We start from the raw sequence: 17,825 nt of genomic DNA on the forward strand, positions 1-17,825 counted from the left end.
GAACAGCAAAGGTTGCTGCCTGTTCCTTCCTCTGGAAGCTTTGTCCCAGAGGGGCACCCACCAGATGTCCAGAGCTCTCCTGTATGAGGTGTCTGTTGATCCCTGCTGGGAGGTGTCTCCCAATCAGGAGGCATGGGGATCAGGGACCCACTTGAGGAGGAAGTCTGTCCCTTAGCAAAGCTCCATTGCTGTGCTGGGAGATATGCTGCTCATTCAGAGCTGGCAGGCAGGAATGTTTAAGTCAGCTGAAGCTGCACCCACAGTCACCCCTTCCCCCAGGTGCTCCATCCAAGGGAGATGGGAGTTTTATCTATAAGACCCTGACTGGGGCTGCTGCCTTTATTTCAGAGATGCCCTGCCGAGAGAGGAGGAATCTAGAGAGGCAGTCTGGCTACAGCAGCTTTATGAGCTGTGGTGGGCTCCACCCAGTCTGAACTTCCTGGTGGCTTTGTTTACACTGTGAGGGGAAAACCACCTACTCAAGCCTCAGTAATGGTGGACGCCCCTCCCCCCATCAAGCTTGAGCGTCTCAGGTTGGCTTAAGACTACTGTGCTGGCAGTGAGAATTTCAAGCCAGTGGATCTTAGCTTGCTGGGCTCCATGGGGGTGAGATCTGCTGAGCTAGATCACTTGGCTCCCTGGCTTCAGCCCCTTTTCCAGGGGAGTGAACAGTTCTGCCTCACTGGTGTTCCAGGTGCCAGGTTCCGGGTTCCTGGGGTCTGAAAAAAAACTCCTGCAGCTAGGTTGGTGTCTGCCCAAACAGCTGCCCAGTTTTGTACTTGAAACCCAGGGCCCTGGTGGCGTAGGCACCCGAGGGAATCTCCTGGTCTGCAGGTTGCAAAGACTGGGAATAGTGCAATATCCGGGCTGGAGTACACCATTCCTCACAATATGATCCCTCACAGCTTCCCTTGGCTAGCAGAGGGAGTTTCCCAAGCCCTTGTGCTTCACAGGTGAGGCAACGCCCCACCCTGTTCCAGCTCCCCTCCCTGGGCTGTAACCACTGTCTAACCAGTCCCAGTGAGATGAACCGGGTACCTCAGTTGGAAATACAGAAATCACCTGCCTTCTGGGTTGATGTCGCTGGTTGCTGCAGACCAGAGCTGTTCCTATCTGGCCATCTTGCCAGGCCCGTTTGGAAAGAGCTGATTTTTTGATCTTCTTTGATTTCATTTATCAGAGTTTTATAGTTTTCCTTATATAGATCATGCACATATTTTGTTAGATCTATGCCCAAGTATATCACTGTGGGGGAGGGACGCTAGTGTAAACAATGTTGTGTTTTTAATGCAAATTCCATTTCTTTTTTGCTTGTATACAGGACAGCAATTGACTTTTGTTCATTAACCCTGTTTCCTGAAACCTTACTGGAATTGCTTATTGTTAGTTCCAGCAGTTTTTTGTTGATTCTTTCAGATTTTCTCCATAGACGGTCATCTCGTTGTCAATTTTCTTCTAAAATTCTTGTTGTCTTGCTGTATGGTGGTGGGAGGGATTTGTTGTGAGTGCTGACTTTTAGAAAAATAAAGTTTCAAGATTAATATTATTAAAACTTCAAGTCATTAGCTATCATGTTTCGTATGTTTTACAATCAAACAAGCCTATTGGATTTAGCCAGTTTCACTATTCCAAGCTCATGCTATTATGGGCTACTGTAGCCCATTATCCCCAAAATATAATCCTACCACTTAATTAGCTCTGTTTTATATGTTTATATTATTCAATATAGTTGTTGTTCCTTCTTTTCCTAAGAAGGAAACAATTTGCTTATTCATATGGTAGGACCAAGTTCTTCTGAGGGTCTTCTTTCTGGAAATTTGCCATCAGCGATCCAGAGTAAATGAGCTGTCATAAGAACACAGAAAATATGGAGGCTGCATGACTTGCAAAAAAATGTGGCAATAAGTGCATCTTCTCTCCACACATAATTTTTAAAAACCAAATTTTTACCAATGATTTGAGGGTAAATTGGAGACATTTTGCCCTTTTAACACTAAATGCTTCAGTCTGTATTTCCTAAGAACAAGAGCATTATCTTACATAACCACAGTACAGTCATCAAGACCAGGAAATTTGATATTCATAGAATATGAATATCTAATCCCCAGGCCATATTCAAATGTTGTCGATTGTCCTAATAATGTCCTTTATAGCCCATTTTTTCCTGATTTAAGATTCAATGCTGGCTGGGCGCGGTGGCTCACGCCTGTAATCCCAGCACTTTGGGAGGCCGAGACGGGTGGATCATGAGGTCAGGAGATCAAGACCGTCCTGGCTAACACGGTGAAAACCTATCTCTACTAAAAATACAAAAAATTAGCCAGGTGTGGTGGCGGGTGCCTGTAGTCCCAGCTACTCGAGAGGCTGAGGCAGGAGAATGGCGTGAACCCGGGAGGCGGAGCTTGCAGTGAGCTGAGATTGCGCCACTGAACTCCAGCTTGGGTGACTGAGCAAGACTCTGTCTCAAAAAAAAAAAAAAAAAAAAAAGATTCAATGCTGGGGCATGCATCGTATTTAGTTGTCCTGTCTCTTTCAGGTATGGAACATTTTCTTGGTTTTTCTTTTTGTTTCCTGATTGTGACACTTTTTAAAAAAAATTAGGAGTTTTTAAATTTTATTATTTCTTCTTTTTTATTTCAGTAGGTCTTGGGGGAACAGGTAGTGTTTGGCTACATGGATAAGTTCTTTATTGGTGATTTCTGAGATTTTGGTATACCAATCAGTGTACACTATCCCCAATATGTTGTCTTTTGTCCCCTAGTCCCCCATCCTTTCCCCTGAGTCCCCAGAGTCCACTGTGTCATTCTTATGCCTTTGCATCCTCATAGCCTAGCTCCCCCTTATGAGTGAGAACATAGGATGTTTGATTTTCCATTCCTGAGTTACTTCACTTAGAATACTGATCTCCAATTCCATCCGAGTTGCTGCAAATGCCATTATTTCGTTCCTTTTTGTGGCTGAGTAGTATTCCATGGTGTGTGTGTGTGTGTGTGTATATATATATATATATATATATATATATATATATATATATATCACACATTTCTTTATCCACTCATTGATTGTTGAGCATTTGGGCTGGTTCCATATTTTTGCAATTGTGAATTGTGCTGCTATAAACATATGTGTGCAAGTATCTTTTTTGTATGATGACTTTTCCTCTAGGTAGATACCCAGAAGTGGGATTGCTAGATCAAATGGTAGATCTACTTTTAGTTCTTTAAGGAATATTCACACTGTTTTCCATAGTGGTTGTACTAGTTTACATTCCAACCTGCAGTGTAAAAGTGTTTCCCTTTCATCCCATCTGTGCCAACATCTATTAGTTTTTGATTAAGGCCCTTCTTGCAAGAGTAAGGTGGTACTGCACTGTGGGTTTGATTTGCATTTCCCTGATAATTAATGATGTTGAGCATTTTTTCATATTTATTGTGGCCATTTGTATATCATTTTTTGAGAATTGTCTGTACTTTTGGAAAGTATAGACTGATTATGTTGCATGATATCCCTACATTTAGATTTGTCTGGTTTACACTCATGGTTAGATTCTGGTGATTTAATTTTGATGGGAATACCGCAGAAGTGATAATGTGTTCTCAGTACCTCGTATCAGAATGTACATGGAGTCTATTTGTCCCAATATTGGTGATGTTAACATCAGGCCTCCCCACCGTAAAGTTATTATTTTATCTTTAAACTTACTAAGTAATTTGTGGTGAGATATTTTGACACCATGTAAATACTCTGTTCATCCAACTTTTACCTTCAACAACGACACTGCCTACATTAACCTAATACAACATTTTACCTATGGTAATCTATTGCCTACAAAACCCTTAACTGTGATTGATTATTTTCTAACATCATTCCTCTATATTTATAATTTTTGGCATCCTACTGTGAGGAAGAGCTTCCTATTTCTATTTATTTACATCATAATGAATACGTACATTTTTATATTATTCTATGAATTATGATCAATTATCATTTTTATTTTGATGCTTCAAATAATCTGTCCTAAATTTAGCAATGGGAGCTTCACCAAGTGGGTGTCTATGACCCTTTGCTATATCTCTACCATTCTTTGCATATTTCTTATTTTCTTGTTCGATAAGATACACTAAGTTAATCTTGTTCTTTCCATATCCTAGCTTTGGTATTAGTCATTTTTCCAAGGAGCCATGTTTCCTGCTAGTTGAGAATGGTGTTTAGAAACTAATATCTGGGGCCGGGGATGGTGGCTCACGCCTGTAATCCCAGCACTTTGGGAGGCTGAGGTGGCTGGATTGCTTAAGCTCAGGAGGTTGAGACCAGTCTGGCCAACGTGGTAGAGACCCGTTTCTACCCAAAATACAAAAATTAGCCCAGCGTGGTGGCACATGCCTGTAGTCCCAGCTACTCAGGAGGTTGAGGCAGGAGAATCCCTTGAACCTGGGAGGCGGTGGTTGCAGTGAGCCAAGATCATGCTACTGCACTCAGCCAAGATCATGCTACTGCACTCCAGCCTGGGTGACACAGCCAGACCCTGTCTCAAAAACAAAACAAAGATCTAGGACGTGCCCATTACTACCGAGGTTTCATTGCTTTGCAATCCTCTCAGTATGGGTATACTGAATAACATTTCTGATCACTTGTTGGGGCAGTCAGTGATTTCTCTGCGGCTTTAAAAAGTAAATGTTCTTTCCCTAATTTCTGAAAACCAGGAATTAAATTCACAATTGCACAAAATATTTTAGGGACATCTTTTCTCTGTATTCTGTTAAGTATTCTACACTGAAATCATTCATAAAAAAATCTTGACATAGCTAAGGATTGACAAGAAGAAAGCAAATAGAAAACTTTGTTTTCTGAGTTTTCCAAAGTATTTTGGAGGAACTGTGTGGTTCACTCTCTATTTGACTTTTTAAAAGTTTGATATAATTGGATCTTTGGGACAATATCCCTGAAGGAGCTGAAGTTTCAAACCTCTGTATATTTTAACTGCTGAACTCTAAATTGTTCAGGGACAACAGGTATTCCCCCAAAACAACAAATGATTTAAATTTGCCTAATATTTCAGTTGCTATCTTTTGATATTTTTAGTTATGGCATAAGAGTTAACAATTTTGAAAGAAATGAATTGCACTATTGTTTTCTACATAACATTTAACATTTTAAAAAGTGAATTAATTTATTATTTCTTGGACATAGTTAACTTTATGAAGTGCATCATAAAACAACATTTTATTTGAAGTCGGTGACAGGGAATTCAGATGGGAGGGCCAATTCTTCTTGGCTACTACTAAATACTTTTTAAATAACAGAAAAGATCAGATCTCAGGTAACTGGGCTGATTTTTTTCATTTAAAAACTTTTATGCTTGTTAGTCTTAACAGTGGCACAAAAATTAAGCTTCTTCGAAGTAATGCTTTATAATAATCTAATAATTTTTTATTATTAGAGAAATCTATTAAATCTAAAACTTGGCAGAGAAATTTGTAAGATGAAAGCAATGTTTAAGGACATTTGTATTTGAAAATACGAAAGACTCAGTGGAGAAAGAAAACGGTTGAAGGTTTATTAAAAGGCAATATGAGTGAAGAAGCAAGGTAAGTTTTCTGTAGTAATTTTTTGTTAATAATGTGAAATGTAAGAAAAAAAATAATGCTTTGTTTCTGGCTGCCCTGCTAGAAACTAGTTTTGCCCTGCAGCGATCCCTCTGTGGGAATCTCATTGATCACAAGTGAAATTCTGGCGGTGCTAAAGTTAGTTTGCACAAGTTCGCTGCTCATGGATATGATCATGACGGTGGTCAACATTCTTCTCTTGCCAATTCCAGTGTTCTTATTTATAACTATGTGCTCTGTAATCTTTTTTTTTTTTTTTTTTTTTTTTTTGAGATGGAGTCTCGCTCTGTCACCAGGCTGGAGTGCAGTGGCACAATCTCCACTCACTGCAAGCTCTGCCTCCCGGGTTGACGCCATTCTCCTGCCTCAGCCTCCCAAGTAGCTGGGACTACAGGCGCCCACCACCATGCCCCGCTAATTTTTTGTATTTTTAGTAGAGATGGGGTTTCACCGTGTTAGCCAGGATGGTCTTGATCTTCTGACCTTGTGATCTGCCCGCCTCGGCCTCCCAAAGCGCTGGCATTACAGGCGTGAGCAACCGCGCCCAGCCTGTAATCTTATTTTCAAAGAGATCTTATGGTAATCTTCCAAGGGAATTTAGTTTCTGCATTTCCTGTATATATGGGTTTTCATGTATTGCCTGGCTATAATTTTTAGAACTCTTCACACACTCACAAAGATATGGGGCTCAACAATGAATGAAATTGTACAGTGGATGTATTAGTATTAAATGTGTTAGTATTAAATTGTGTGACATAAGCTGGCTCTTAAATATAATCACAAATTAGTATCTACAATGCTTCGAGCATTGACTACATTGTAGTCGTTTTTGAAACCAGTGTACAGCCCCCCAAACTGTTAGCTGGAAAGGGTAGAGTTCATTTAGACCCAGTGCCTCCACATATGAAGTTGGTTTAATTTTTGTTTTTTTTTTTTGAGACAGAGTCTCACTGTCACCCAGGCTGGAGTGCAGTGGCGCAATCTCGGCTTACTGCAACCTCTGCCTCCCTGTCTCAGCCTCAGCCACCTGAGTAGCTGAGACCACAGACGTGTGCCACCACATCTGGCTAATTTTTGTATTTATCGTAGGATTTCACCATCATATTGCCCAGGCTGGTCTAACTCCTGAGCTCAAGCAATCCACCCGCCTCCGCCTCCCAAAGTGCTGGGATTACAGGCATGAGCCACTGTGCCCGGCCTAAAATTTATTTGTTTCTTTCAAGGTTCCTCCTCTTCTTTTAGTGAAGATCAATATTGCTTTTTATTGTACATTTTATTGTACATTAAATGTACAATGTACATATTGTACATTTCTTTTCTCACTTATCTGCATTACTTTTCTGATTTGAGCTCAATAACTTCTTCAATGTACATTCATATTTTTCCTCATTCAGTCACTTTCAAATCTTTATTAAAGACCTACTGCGTGCTAAGGATAGGTTTAGGAGCTCAGATTCAAGTACTAAATATGTATATTTTTTTTTCAAATTTGCTGTTTTCTAAATTTTGTTGTGGAAGAATCAACTTATATAGATCAAACCTGCTTCCCCCCTTACATCAATAAACACACTGTCCTGTCATTTCTTGTAGTAAAATTGCATTTATAATAATAGTGAAAATGTTTGAGAGTATTTCCTAACTTTATTCACACTTTATTCATTTCTTTATGTCCTCAGGTTAAATGAAGGGAGTAATACTGGAATAAATATAGATGAAAGAAAGAAAATGGAAAGAGAAAACTTCACCATTTGGAGCATTTTTTTCTTGGAGGGATTTTCCCAGTACCCAAGGTTAGAGGTGGTTCTCTTCGTCTTCAGCCTTGTAATGTATCTGGCAACCCTCTTGGGCAACAGCACTCTTATTTTAATCACTATCCTAGATTCACGCCTTAAAACCCCTATGTACTTATTCCTTGGAAATCTCTCTTTCATGGATATTTGTTACACATCTGCCTCTATTCCTACTTTGCTGGTGAACTTGCTGTCATCTCAGAAAACCATTATCCTTTCTGGGTGTGCTGTACAGATGTATCTGTCCCTTGCCATGGGCTCCACAGAGTGTGTACTCCTGGCCGTGATGGCATATGACCGTTATGTGGCCATTTGCAACCCGCTGAGATACTCCATCATCATGAACAGGTGCGTCTGTGCACGGATGGCCACGGTCTCCTGGGTGACGGGTTGCCTAACTGCCCTGCTGGAAACCAGTTTAGCTCTGCAGATACCCCTCTGTGGGAATCTCATCGATCACTTCACGTGCGAAATTCTGGCGGTGCTAAAGTTAGCTTGCACAAGTTCATTGCTCGTGAACACGATCACGCTGGTGGTCAGCATTCTCCTCTTGCCAATTCCAATGCTCTTAATTTGCATCTCTTACATCTTCATCCTTTCCACTATTCTGAGAATCAGCTCAGCAGAAGGAAGAAACAAGGCTTTTTCTACCTGTGGCGCCCATTTGACTGTGGTGATCTTGTATTATGGGGCTGCCCTCTCTATGTACCTAAAGCCTTCTTCATCAAAGGCACAAAAAATAGACAAAATCATCTCGTTGCTTTATGGAGTGCTTACCCCTATGTTGACCCCCGTAATTTACAGTTTAAGAAACAAGGAAGTCAAAGATGCTGTGAAGAAACTGCTGGGCAAAATACCATTGCATCAAACACACGAACATCTCTGATTGGGTCCCTATGGTTTTACCAGAGATGTGCCCCTGGCAGAGCTCACCAGAGAAATTCTAGACAACATACAACCTCTTAGAACTCTAATCGGATCTTACCTCTATATAATTTCATAATTATGAGATGCGTACACAGAGTGATTGCCTATTAACAATAGTAGGTTTCAATTTGCATTTGTTAATATTTCCTTTTTGTGTTTTGCGGTTGTGAGGTTTTGAGTTATAGAGTCATCAAATGTTCGCTCCAGAAGAAATCTTGTGTATCTTCTGTGCTTTAACCCTTTCTCAAATGAGGTGGGAGCATAAAGAAACAAATAAAGACTGGCCTTGATTGTGCAAGTGAGAAAACAGAATTTAAAAATATAAAAGACTAGCTCAACATCACACAACTGTAGAACTGGGATTACCACATCCTTCCGATTTCTTGGCCAGACCTTGTTTTACCACATGGGGGTGGCTCTCTAATTACCCTTCATTATTCCAGACTCCTCATTAAAACTCCGTATCTCCCTGAGTAAGGCATTCAATGATGCCTACTTGATTTTTCCACTTGCCAGCCTTGCTTTTCTAAGCACATAAAGATGCAAATTGTATCTGCTTTTATGCCAGTATACTACTCATATACTAGTTAAGTCTTTTTCATTCATGCTTTTCTTTTTTCTTCATTGGATGATTGACAAGTATTCCTGTTATTTTGTACCTTTTCTGTTTACAGCAGTCATTCAGTAAATTAACACATTTATCAGCTTTACACCAGTCACTTTGAGAAGAAAGTACCACTTGGGAAATTACAAAGAAGAAACAAGGGCAATGAGGTATATTGCTTTATAAATACTTAAACATTATAGAGACAATATTTATATTAGTTGTTTTAAATCTTTTATTTGCATACAAATATTGCTTGTTAAAAATGCCTTCACTCCCAGATATTCTGAGTCAGTGACTCTAGGGTGGTTCCTCAATAATCTGTAGTTATAGGTGGAGCCCCAAGAAATTCTGATATAGATTGTGTGGTGACCATACATTGGGAGACGTTATTTCCAGCAAAACTTTATCTTTCAAAAAGAAAAGTAGGGTTAGTTCTTGTTTCTCTCTTTTTCCTTTTTTATTTGATTTTTTCCTTCATTCTTTCTGCCTCCATGTGTACCTTCTTACTTGTCTATCTCTACTTCTAGAGTAGAGAAGGGAAGAGGGTTTTGACTGGAGGAATGTAAACTCACTGGACAAATTAAAAATATAAAATACTTTAAAAGTTTTAGCATTAGATGTTGACTTTTGGATTACTTAACTCTAGCATTAGGAGAAATACCTAATGTAGATGACAGGTTGATGGGTGCAGCAAACCACCATGGCATGTGTATACCTATGTAACAAACCAGCATGTTCTGCACATGTATCCCAGAACTTAAAGTATAATAAAAAAAATAAAAATAAATACATTTAGGACTTCTGTTACACGTCCCTAGATGTAAAGAAACTCGAAATAACCACATAGCAAAATTCTGGAGAGGAAGCAGTGAAACAATTTCTTTTTTTTTCTTTTGAGACGGGGTCTCACTCTGTCACCCAGGCTGGAGTGCAGTGGCACAATCTCAGTTCATTGGAACCTCTGCCTCCCAGGTTCAAGCGATTCTCCTGCCTCAGCCTCCCAAGTAGCTGGGATTACAGACATATGCCGCTATGCCTGGCTAATTTTTTGTATTTTTTGTAGAGGCGGGGTTTCCCCATGTTGACCAGGCTGGTCTCGAACTCCTGACCTCAAGTGATCTGCCCATCTCGGCTTCCCAAAATGCTGGGATTACAGGTGTAAGCCAATGTGCCCGACCAACAACGGGACAAATTTGATGCCAGATATTGCTGCCAAGAGACATTTGATAGTAGAGAATGGAATTATGTCCCCAGTAATGGTTTTGGAATGGTAAGGGAAAGCCGACAGGGAATCATTTATCCTAAAAGTAACTATGTTTCTTCCTAGATACCTCAATCTTCCCAGTGCAATGGGCACAATCATTGCCTGGCAATTTTAGTGTTATGTTGCATTGTAATTTTATAGTAGGCTTTTATTTGAGTAGAGCTAAATTTTGTTATAATAGAACTGAATTGTCTGCTTTCTGGAATTTGTTATGTGTGGTTCTAAATATAAACAGAAATAGCTAGAGCTATAGAAATAGTTGGAAGATTTACTTCAAAGAGGGAACTATGAGAGACTTTGGAGACAGAGACTGAACACCCTGTGTAGTCAGTCTATCAGCTTTGACATAAGGAACTGAGCAGATTGGCATGGAACCAAGTGTTTTAGAATGGGATATAGACCAGAATGGGACAACAAAACAGATGAGAAATAACCCAGATGTCAGAAGACGACCCAGAACAGAACCTGGGTGGGTATCTCCTTGCAGCAGATCTTGGCTAAGAGAATAGTAGTTAAAGCCATATGTTCCATAACATTGTTGTGCACAACTATATATATTATATATGCATAATAAATGTGCTTTATATATAATATGCAATACTAAAGTTAATTATTGGTAAAACAGTGCATTCTTTTCTTTGGATCGCAATCAACACTAATTTCAATTGTTACTTTTATAGAGCCTCAGGTAAGGGATCCTTTTGAGGTACTGTTAAAGAGGAATATATTTGACAGAGAAGGTAGAACTACCTCTGATGGAGAACCAATTCTTGCATGAAGGATTATGTGACTAGATTTATGCTTTAGAAAAATCCATTTATGCCACTTCTCTGCTTAAATCCCTTAGCACTGTTTCACTGCCCTAACATTTGAAGTCCTTAAGATGACATGCAAAAACTTTCATAATCTGATTACTCACCATTCACATCTTTTGCTTTAAGCACACCAAAATTCTTTTGTTTCATGAATGTGTTATGCTCTCTTGTTTCTTTCTTTCTTTCTTTCTTTCTTTTTTTTTTTTTTTTTTGAGACAGAGTCTCACTCTGTCGCCCAGGCTGGAGTGCAGTGGCGTGATCTCAGCCAACTGCAACCTCTGCCTCCCTGGTTCAAGTGATTCTCCTGCCTCAGCTTCTAGAGTAGCTGAGACTATGGGTTGCACACCACCACACCTGGCTAATTTTTGTAATTTTTAGTAGAGACAGGGTTTCACCATATTGGTCAGGCTGGTGTTGAACTCCTGACCTCAGGTGATCCACCCACCTTGGCTTCCCAAAGTACTGAGATTACAGGTGTGAGCCACTGCACCCAGCCTCTTGTTTCTTTTTTTAATTAATAGCATTTATCATACTTTGTAATTCAATAATAATTTCAATTTATTTACCACTGTATACCCAGGACCTAGCACAAGTCTGGCATAGAGAAGACAGACATTCAGTGCATAGTTTTTATAAAAAATTAAGTGCTTACTGAACATTGATTGAATAAAAATATACATGTAATAAGCTTTTAATAGCTATTCAATTAGGTACTTGACCATTTCTGTGTTGAATGCCTCTCTTTGATTGCTAGTGGTGGTTAGGTGGTGGTGGTGGTGAGAATATCTACCTAGATTTAAAGAACAAAAATGTCATTAGTTCTTAGCATGGAATCTTTAAGACTAAAGCATTTGATTAACTATCTTTACTTTTCCAATAGAAATGGCACATTGTTAAAAAAGGTAAATATGCTAGAAATTATTGTTTCAGGTCTTTGGCCTCTGGTACTGTATTTGATGCAAATTCTAATGATCAAGATGGAGCATTCTATGTACATTTATGAATGACTCATAATTTGAGTGACTCTAGGGCGGGTCCTCAATAATCTATCGTTATAGGTGGAGCATCAAGAAATTCTGATATAGATTGTGAGATGACCATACATTGGGAGACATTATTTGCAGAAAACAAATCTATCATTCCAACAGAAAAGTAGGATTAGTTCTTCTTTCTCTCTTTATGAGGAATAAGATGAACACTGGAAGAGTGTTGGATCTGATGAACACAGGAAGAGTGCTCACAATAGAATCAGTACTTGGTCTGTTCATAGAAGGGATTCAAGTATCACCTGAATGATTGGGCCATATGTCCCTTACAGCCTTGACTCCTCATTTGCAAACTAGTAATTATAACATAATAGGCTTTTAGCATTCCTTCATTCTCAGCAATATAAATAGCTGTAATTTTTAGACCTATCTAAGCTATCTAACCTTAGAACTTGTCTCCCTGGATAGAAGAAAAGAAGATAAGTATCATTTGTAGATAAAGTGACCTGGACATGAACAGAAGCTCTTGGACTGACTTGGGTTATACAAGTTTTACGCTCTCTTTTTTTGATAAGGCACAGAAATAGGAAGTAAATATTGGGCTGATATGTGAAGAAAAAGAGATGATGTGAGGAGGAGTAGAGAGTATCTCTGGCAAGGGAGCAAAAGAAAACATGGCATGAAGAACCAAAAGAAGACAAATGAGTAGAGGCACGTAAAGAAAAGGGAGGAGTGGGGCTGGGTGCGGTGGCTTAGGTCTGTAATCTCATTACTTTGGGAGGCCTAGGTGGGTGGATCACTTGAGGCCTGGAGTTTAAGATCAGCCTGGCCAACATGGTGAAACCCCGTCTCTACTAAAGATACAAAAATTAGCTGGGCATGGTGGCACATGCCTGTAATCCCAGCTACTCTGGGGGCTGACTCAGGAGAATCGCTTGAACCCAGGAGGCAGAGGTTGCAGTGAGCCGAGGTCATACCACTGCACTCCAGCCTGGGAAACAAAGCAAGACTCTATCTCATAAGCATATTGAACAGCCAATGAAATGGCTTGAGTAGGGGTTTAGCAAGTATTTTCATAGAAAAGTCATTCTGGCCACCATGTGGAGAACTGATTACGGAGAATAGAAGTGGTCACAGGGAGATCAAGTTGGAGAAAATTGTAGTGGTTCAGGTGAATGTTACTGGAAGCTTGGATTAGCATGGGGCAGTGGAGAAAGTAGACAGATTTGAGAGTTATTTAAAAAGTAACCTGTCAACAATTTGAGAGGTAACATCAGCAGGATTAGACATAGGCAGAGAGAGAGGCAAAAACATCGAAGATGACGCCTCGGTTTCTTGTTTGTAAAACAGAAGACCGATGGTGTCATTAACTGACATAAGGAATCCTGAAAGAGGACTAAGTTTGAGGTTGAAAGGTAGGTCATGATTTGTATTCTAGACATGCTGAATTTTCCCATGATTTTGAGATATGTGGTGGAGATATCAAGGAGTCAGTTGGATATGTTAGTCTGGAATTAATGAGAAAGGTCAGTCTGGAGATACAAATTTTGCATGTACATGATAATTTAAGTAATGAACATGGTTAACATGAACCAGGGAGAGAAAGTAGAGTGAGAACATTGCCTAAAATGAGCCTAGGGGAATGCTAATATTTAAAGCCAACCAATTAGGAAAAGCTAACCAAGGGGCATTGAGAAGAAACAACCCCTGAAGTTGGGGGAGGATAAAAACTAGGAGACCACTTCCAGCTTTGGTCGAGATGAAGTAACCACATTCCACTTTGCCTCTCCCCCGATAGCAATTTAAAACCCTAGACAGAATGCATGGGACAGCTGAGGACTCCTCCACCCCCACCCCCAATGTATCTTGGCTGGGTGACTCCAGTGCAACCTGAAACCCAAACCTACACACTGGGGACAGTCAGAAAGCTCTAAAAGAAGCTCTAAGAGAAAGCTCCCTAAAAAGAGGGAAATGGGGCCCCTATGCATCAGAGTGAAGTAAATGCCCTGATTTTTTTTCTATTATGCCCAAATCCCCAGGAAATCCTGTGGTGGCAGTAGCAGCATCAACAGTGGTGACTGCACAGGCACCTAGAATTCTCGGGAAGAAGAACTCTTCTTTTTGACCAGAGGAACTGTGACCCCAAGAAGATGGGGGAGTCCCTATTGTTCCCTTACCCACCTCTATCTTCTTACCATTTGGCCCCTGAGACAGATGCAGTTGTGAGATGTGAATAGCAGACTGGAGAAATAAAAGCCCTGGCTTTTTAGCTAGAGAAGGAGGACTTTTAGGGAGTGAAAAGTTTCAGAAAGATCATGGAGATGAGGGAGTCAATAAAGCAATCCCATAAAGTTATATATAAACATCTGGGCCATCTTCAAGTGGAACATGAATTGGTCTGACCCTAAATAGTGTAACAAAGGCTTTGAGAACTAAGCTCTGTAATGTAGGCCACTTTTAAGTCCCAAATATGCCACTGGATGGCATGCATACAGGGCAGATTTAAATAACACTGCAAAGTCTCTGAAAATTTACGTAAGAGTGAACCATACCTTAAAGAAGATGGGTAGAAGCACATAGCCTGAGCTCAACCAGGTCAATGGCTTGTTGAAACACACACACACACAAATCATAATTTCTTTTGGATTTAAACAAGAGTCAAAGTCTCATGACATAATATTCAAAATGTCCAAGATGTAATCCAGAATCACTCAGCATATGAGGAATTAAGAAAATCTCAATATCTTGCAAGGAAAAAGGCAGCAAATGCCAACCCCAACATGACAAAGATGTGGAAGTAATCAGATAAAGGCTTTAAAGCAGCTGTTATAACCATGCTCCAAGTCGTAAGGGCAAACATTCTTAAAATGAATGAAAAGAAAGAGAACCTCAGCAAAAAAAAAAAAAAAAAAAAAAAAAAAAAAAAAAAAAAAGGAAGATAAGAAAAGAAACAAGTGGAAATCTTGGGATTAAAAAATACAACTGAAATAAAAAATGTACTTAATGGGCTCAATATAGAATGTAGATTACAGAAGAAAGAGTCTGTGAACTTGAAAACAGATCAACAGAAATCATCCAAACTAAACAACAGAGGGAAAAGATTGAAAAAATAAAACTAACATTTATTTTCCAGTTGTTTTTTGAAGAAAAAAGTGGTAATCTATGGCCAGGCATGGTAGCTCATGCCTGTAATCCCAGCACTTTGGCAGGCCAAGGTGGGTGGACCACCTGAGGTTGGGAGTTCAAGACCAGCATGACCAACATGGAGAAACACCATCTCTACTAAAAACACGAATAAATTAGCTGGGTGTGGTGGTGCATGCCTGTAATCCCAGCTACTTGGGAGGCTGAGGCAAAGTGATTGATTCAGCTCACAACTCAAACAAAACAACTGAACAAATGCTTTTCCTCAAGGTAATCATGAAACTTCCAGATGCAGCAGAGCTGCATCCTTCCCATTTTATCACAGTGACTGTTAAAAACACATGTGCTCAAAGGTCAAGATTTAATAATTTTTTTTTTTTTTTTTACTGCTTCATCATATATGCTTCAGTGAAACTGGAACTTTTTTCTATGAGTGCATTATGATAAAGAATACAATAATTACTAGTAGAGTTAGGTGCTATTGCTTTTATTTCTACTACGGTGCCAACAGTTTTACTCACCATTGCTTTTGCAACATTTGCAACCATTGAAAATATCAAGGTGAAAAAGTAAAATAAACTTGTTTGTATAATTATAAATATTGTTTTGACCTCACAGAAAAGGGCTTGAAGACTTTCAGGGGTCTGCATACCATTTGTGTTAGTTTTCTATTGCTGCTGTAACAAATTACTCCAAACTTAGTGGTTTAAACAATACAAGTTTGTTATCTTACATTTATATAGGTCAGAAATCTGACATGAGTCTCAGTGAACTAAAGCCAATGTATGGGCAGAGATGTATTCCTTTTAATAGGTACTGGGTAGTAATTATTTCCTTGACTTTTCCAGTTTCTGGTGGCCACCCACATTTCTTGGCTCATGGCCCCTTCCTCCATCTTCTAAGCTTTCTCATGTAGCAACACCCTGACTCTGCTTCTGTCACCACTTCTCTTTCTCTGACTCCCTCTTATGCGCCTGTTTGTCCACTTTTAAGGCCTCTTTTGATTGCACTGGGCCAAGCTTGATCATCTTTCTGTCTTATGGTCAGCTGATTAGCAACCTTAATTCTATCTTCAACCTTTCTTCTCCTTTGCCATGTAACTAAAATATTCACAGATTCCATGGATTAAGACATGGACATCTTTTGGGGCCATCATTCTTTTTGCCACAACTTGGTTTCAAAATAATTGCAGTAAGAAACAAAAACACGCAGAACTTTTGGATTTCTGAACATTGATTCACAGCTTACTCCAATTCCCAGAGACCCAGAATGATACTGCAATATATGTATCTTGCTCCATGGCTCAGGCTGGAGTGCAGTGGTGTGATCACAGGTCAGTGCCGTTCCAAATTCCTCGGAGCTTCCTCTTCTGTTTTTTGAAATAATTTAAGAGGGTTGGTGTTAATTTTCTTAAACGTTTAGTAGAATTCACTAGTGAAGCCACTTGGTCCTGGGATTTTCTTTTTTGACAGGTTTTTGATTTCCAGTTCAATAACTTTGTTACTTACAGGTTGGTATCGATTTTCTGTTTCTTCTTGAGTCAGATTTGGTAGTTTGTGTAGTTTCCCAAATTGAAAAGGAAGAAGAAAAATTATCTCTTTTGGTAGATGAAATGATGTTATGTAAAAAAATTCTAAACAAGTGACCAGAAAAGAAAAAGAAAAACAATTAGAGGTAATAAATGAATTCAGCAAAGTTATAGGATCCAAGATCTATGTATAAGAACCAGTGATGTTCCTATACATTAGTAGTGAACATTCTGAATAGAAAAAAGGAAAACTATTTCTTTTATTTAGTATCAAAAAGAATAAAATACTTAAGAATAAATTTGACCTGGGAGTTGCAAGACTTGTATACTAAAACTATAAAAAATTTGAAATTAAAGACCTACTAAATGGAAAGATATTCCATGTTCGTGTACTGGAAGACTTAAGATACTCCCCCAAAGTGATACCCCCCAAAGTGATCTATAGATTCTATGCAATCCATATCAAAATCCTAATGGATTTTTTCATGTTAAATTCTAAAGGACACCAAATAGCCAAAACAATCTTGGAAAGTTAGGAGACTCCCACTCCTTGATTTCAATATGTACTATAGAGCTACAGTAATCAAAACAGTGTGGTACTAGCATAAAGATAGACATATAGGACAATGAAATAGAATTGAGAGTCTAAAAATAAATCCATACATCTGTTGTCAACTGTTTTTTGACAATGGCACCCAGAACATTCAATGGGGGAAAGAATAGTCTGTTTAACAAATAATGTTGGAAATGCAGGATATCTATGTGCAAAAGAATGAAGTTGCACCCTTACCTCATACTATGTATACATATATATAATTCACATTATATGTAAAATTCACATTATATATAAAATTCACATAGCTATAATTCACTATATATAGTGAATTATATATTATATATTTATATAATATAACCTATAAATATATATTTAAATTAAAATATAATATTTAAAATAAAATAAATATAAATTAATAAATTAAAACATACAGTATACAGTATTATATAATAATATATAATATATAACAATATATACTATCATATGTAATAATATATATTATGTATGTAAATATAATTACATATATAATATATATATAATTAACTAAAAATAGATCAAGGACCCAAATGTAAAAGCTAAAACTCTTTGAAGAAACAGAGGGG

The 17,825-nt window shown here is 38.7% G+C and overlaps 2 protein-coding genes across 2 annotated transcripts in view; one reads left to right on the plus strand and one right to left on the minus strand.

Moving 5' to 3' along the window:
- Positions 1 to 17,825, minus strand: part of GNG10 (G protein subunit gamma 10) — a 484,859-nt gene that overhangs the window by 405,814 nt on the left and 61,220 nt on the right. The window lies entirely within an intron of this gene.
- Positions 5,191 to 8,536, plus strand: LOC126937745 (olfactory receptor 2K2). Its single transcript, XM_050761451.1, has 2 exons — positions 5,191 to 5,320; positions 7,283 to 8,536. Exon 2 carries the CDS (start codon positions 7,332 to 7,334, stop codon positions 8,280 to 8,282), a length of 951 nt encoding a protein of 316 aa, XP_050617408.1. The 5' UTR covers positions 5,191 to 5,320; positions 7,283 to 7,331; the 3' UTR covers positions 8,283 to 8,536.

Source organism: Macaca thibetana, chromosome 15 (assembly GCF_024542745.1).
Source record: "Macaca thibetana thibetana isolate TM-01 chromosome 15, ASM2454274v1, whole genome shotgun sequence".
Lineage (NCBI taxonomy): Eukaryota > Metazoa > Chordata > Mammalia > Primates > Cercopithecidae > Macaca > Macaca thibetana.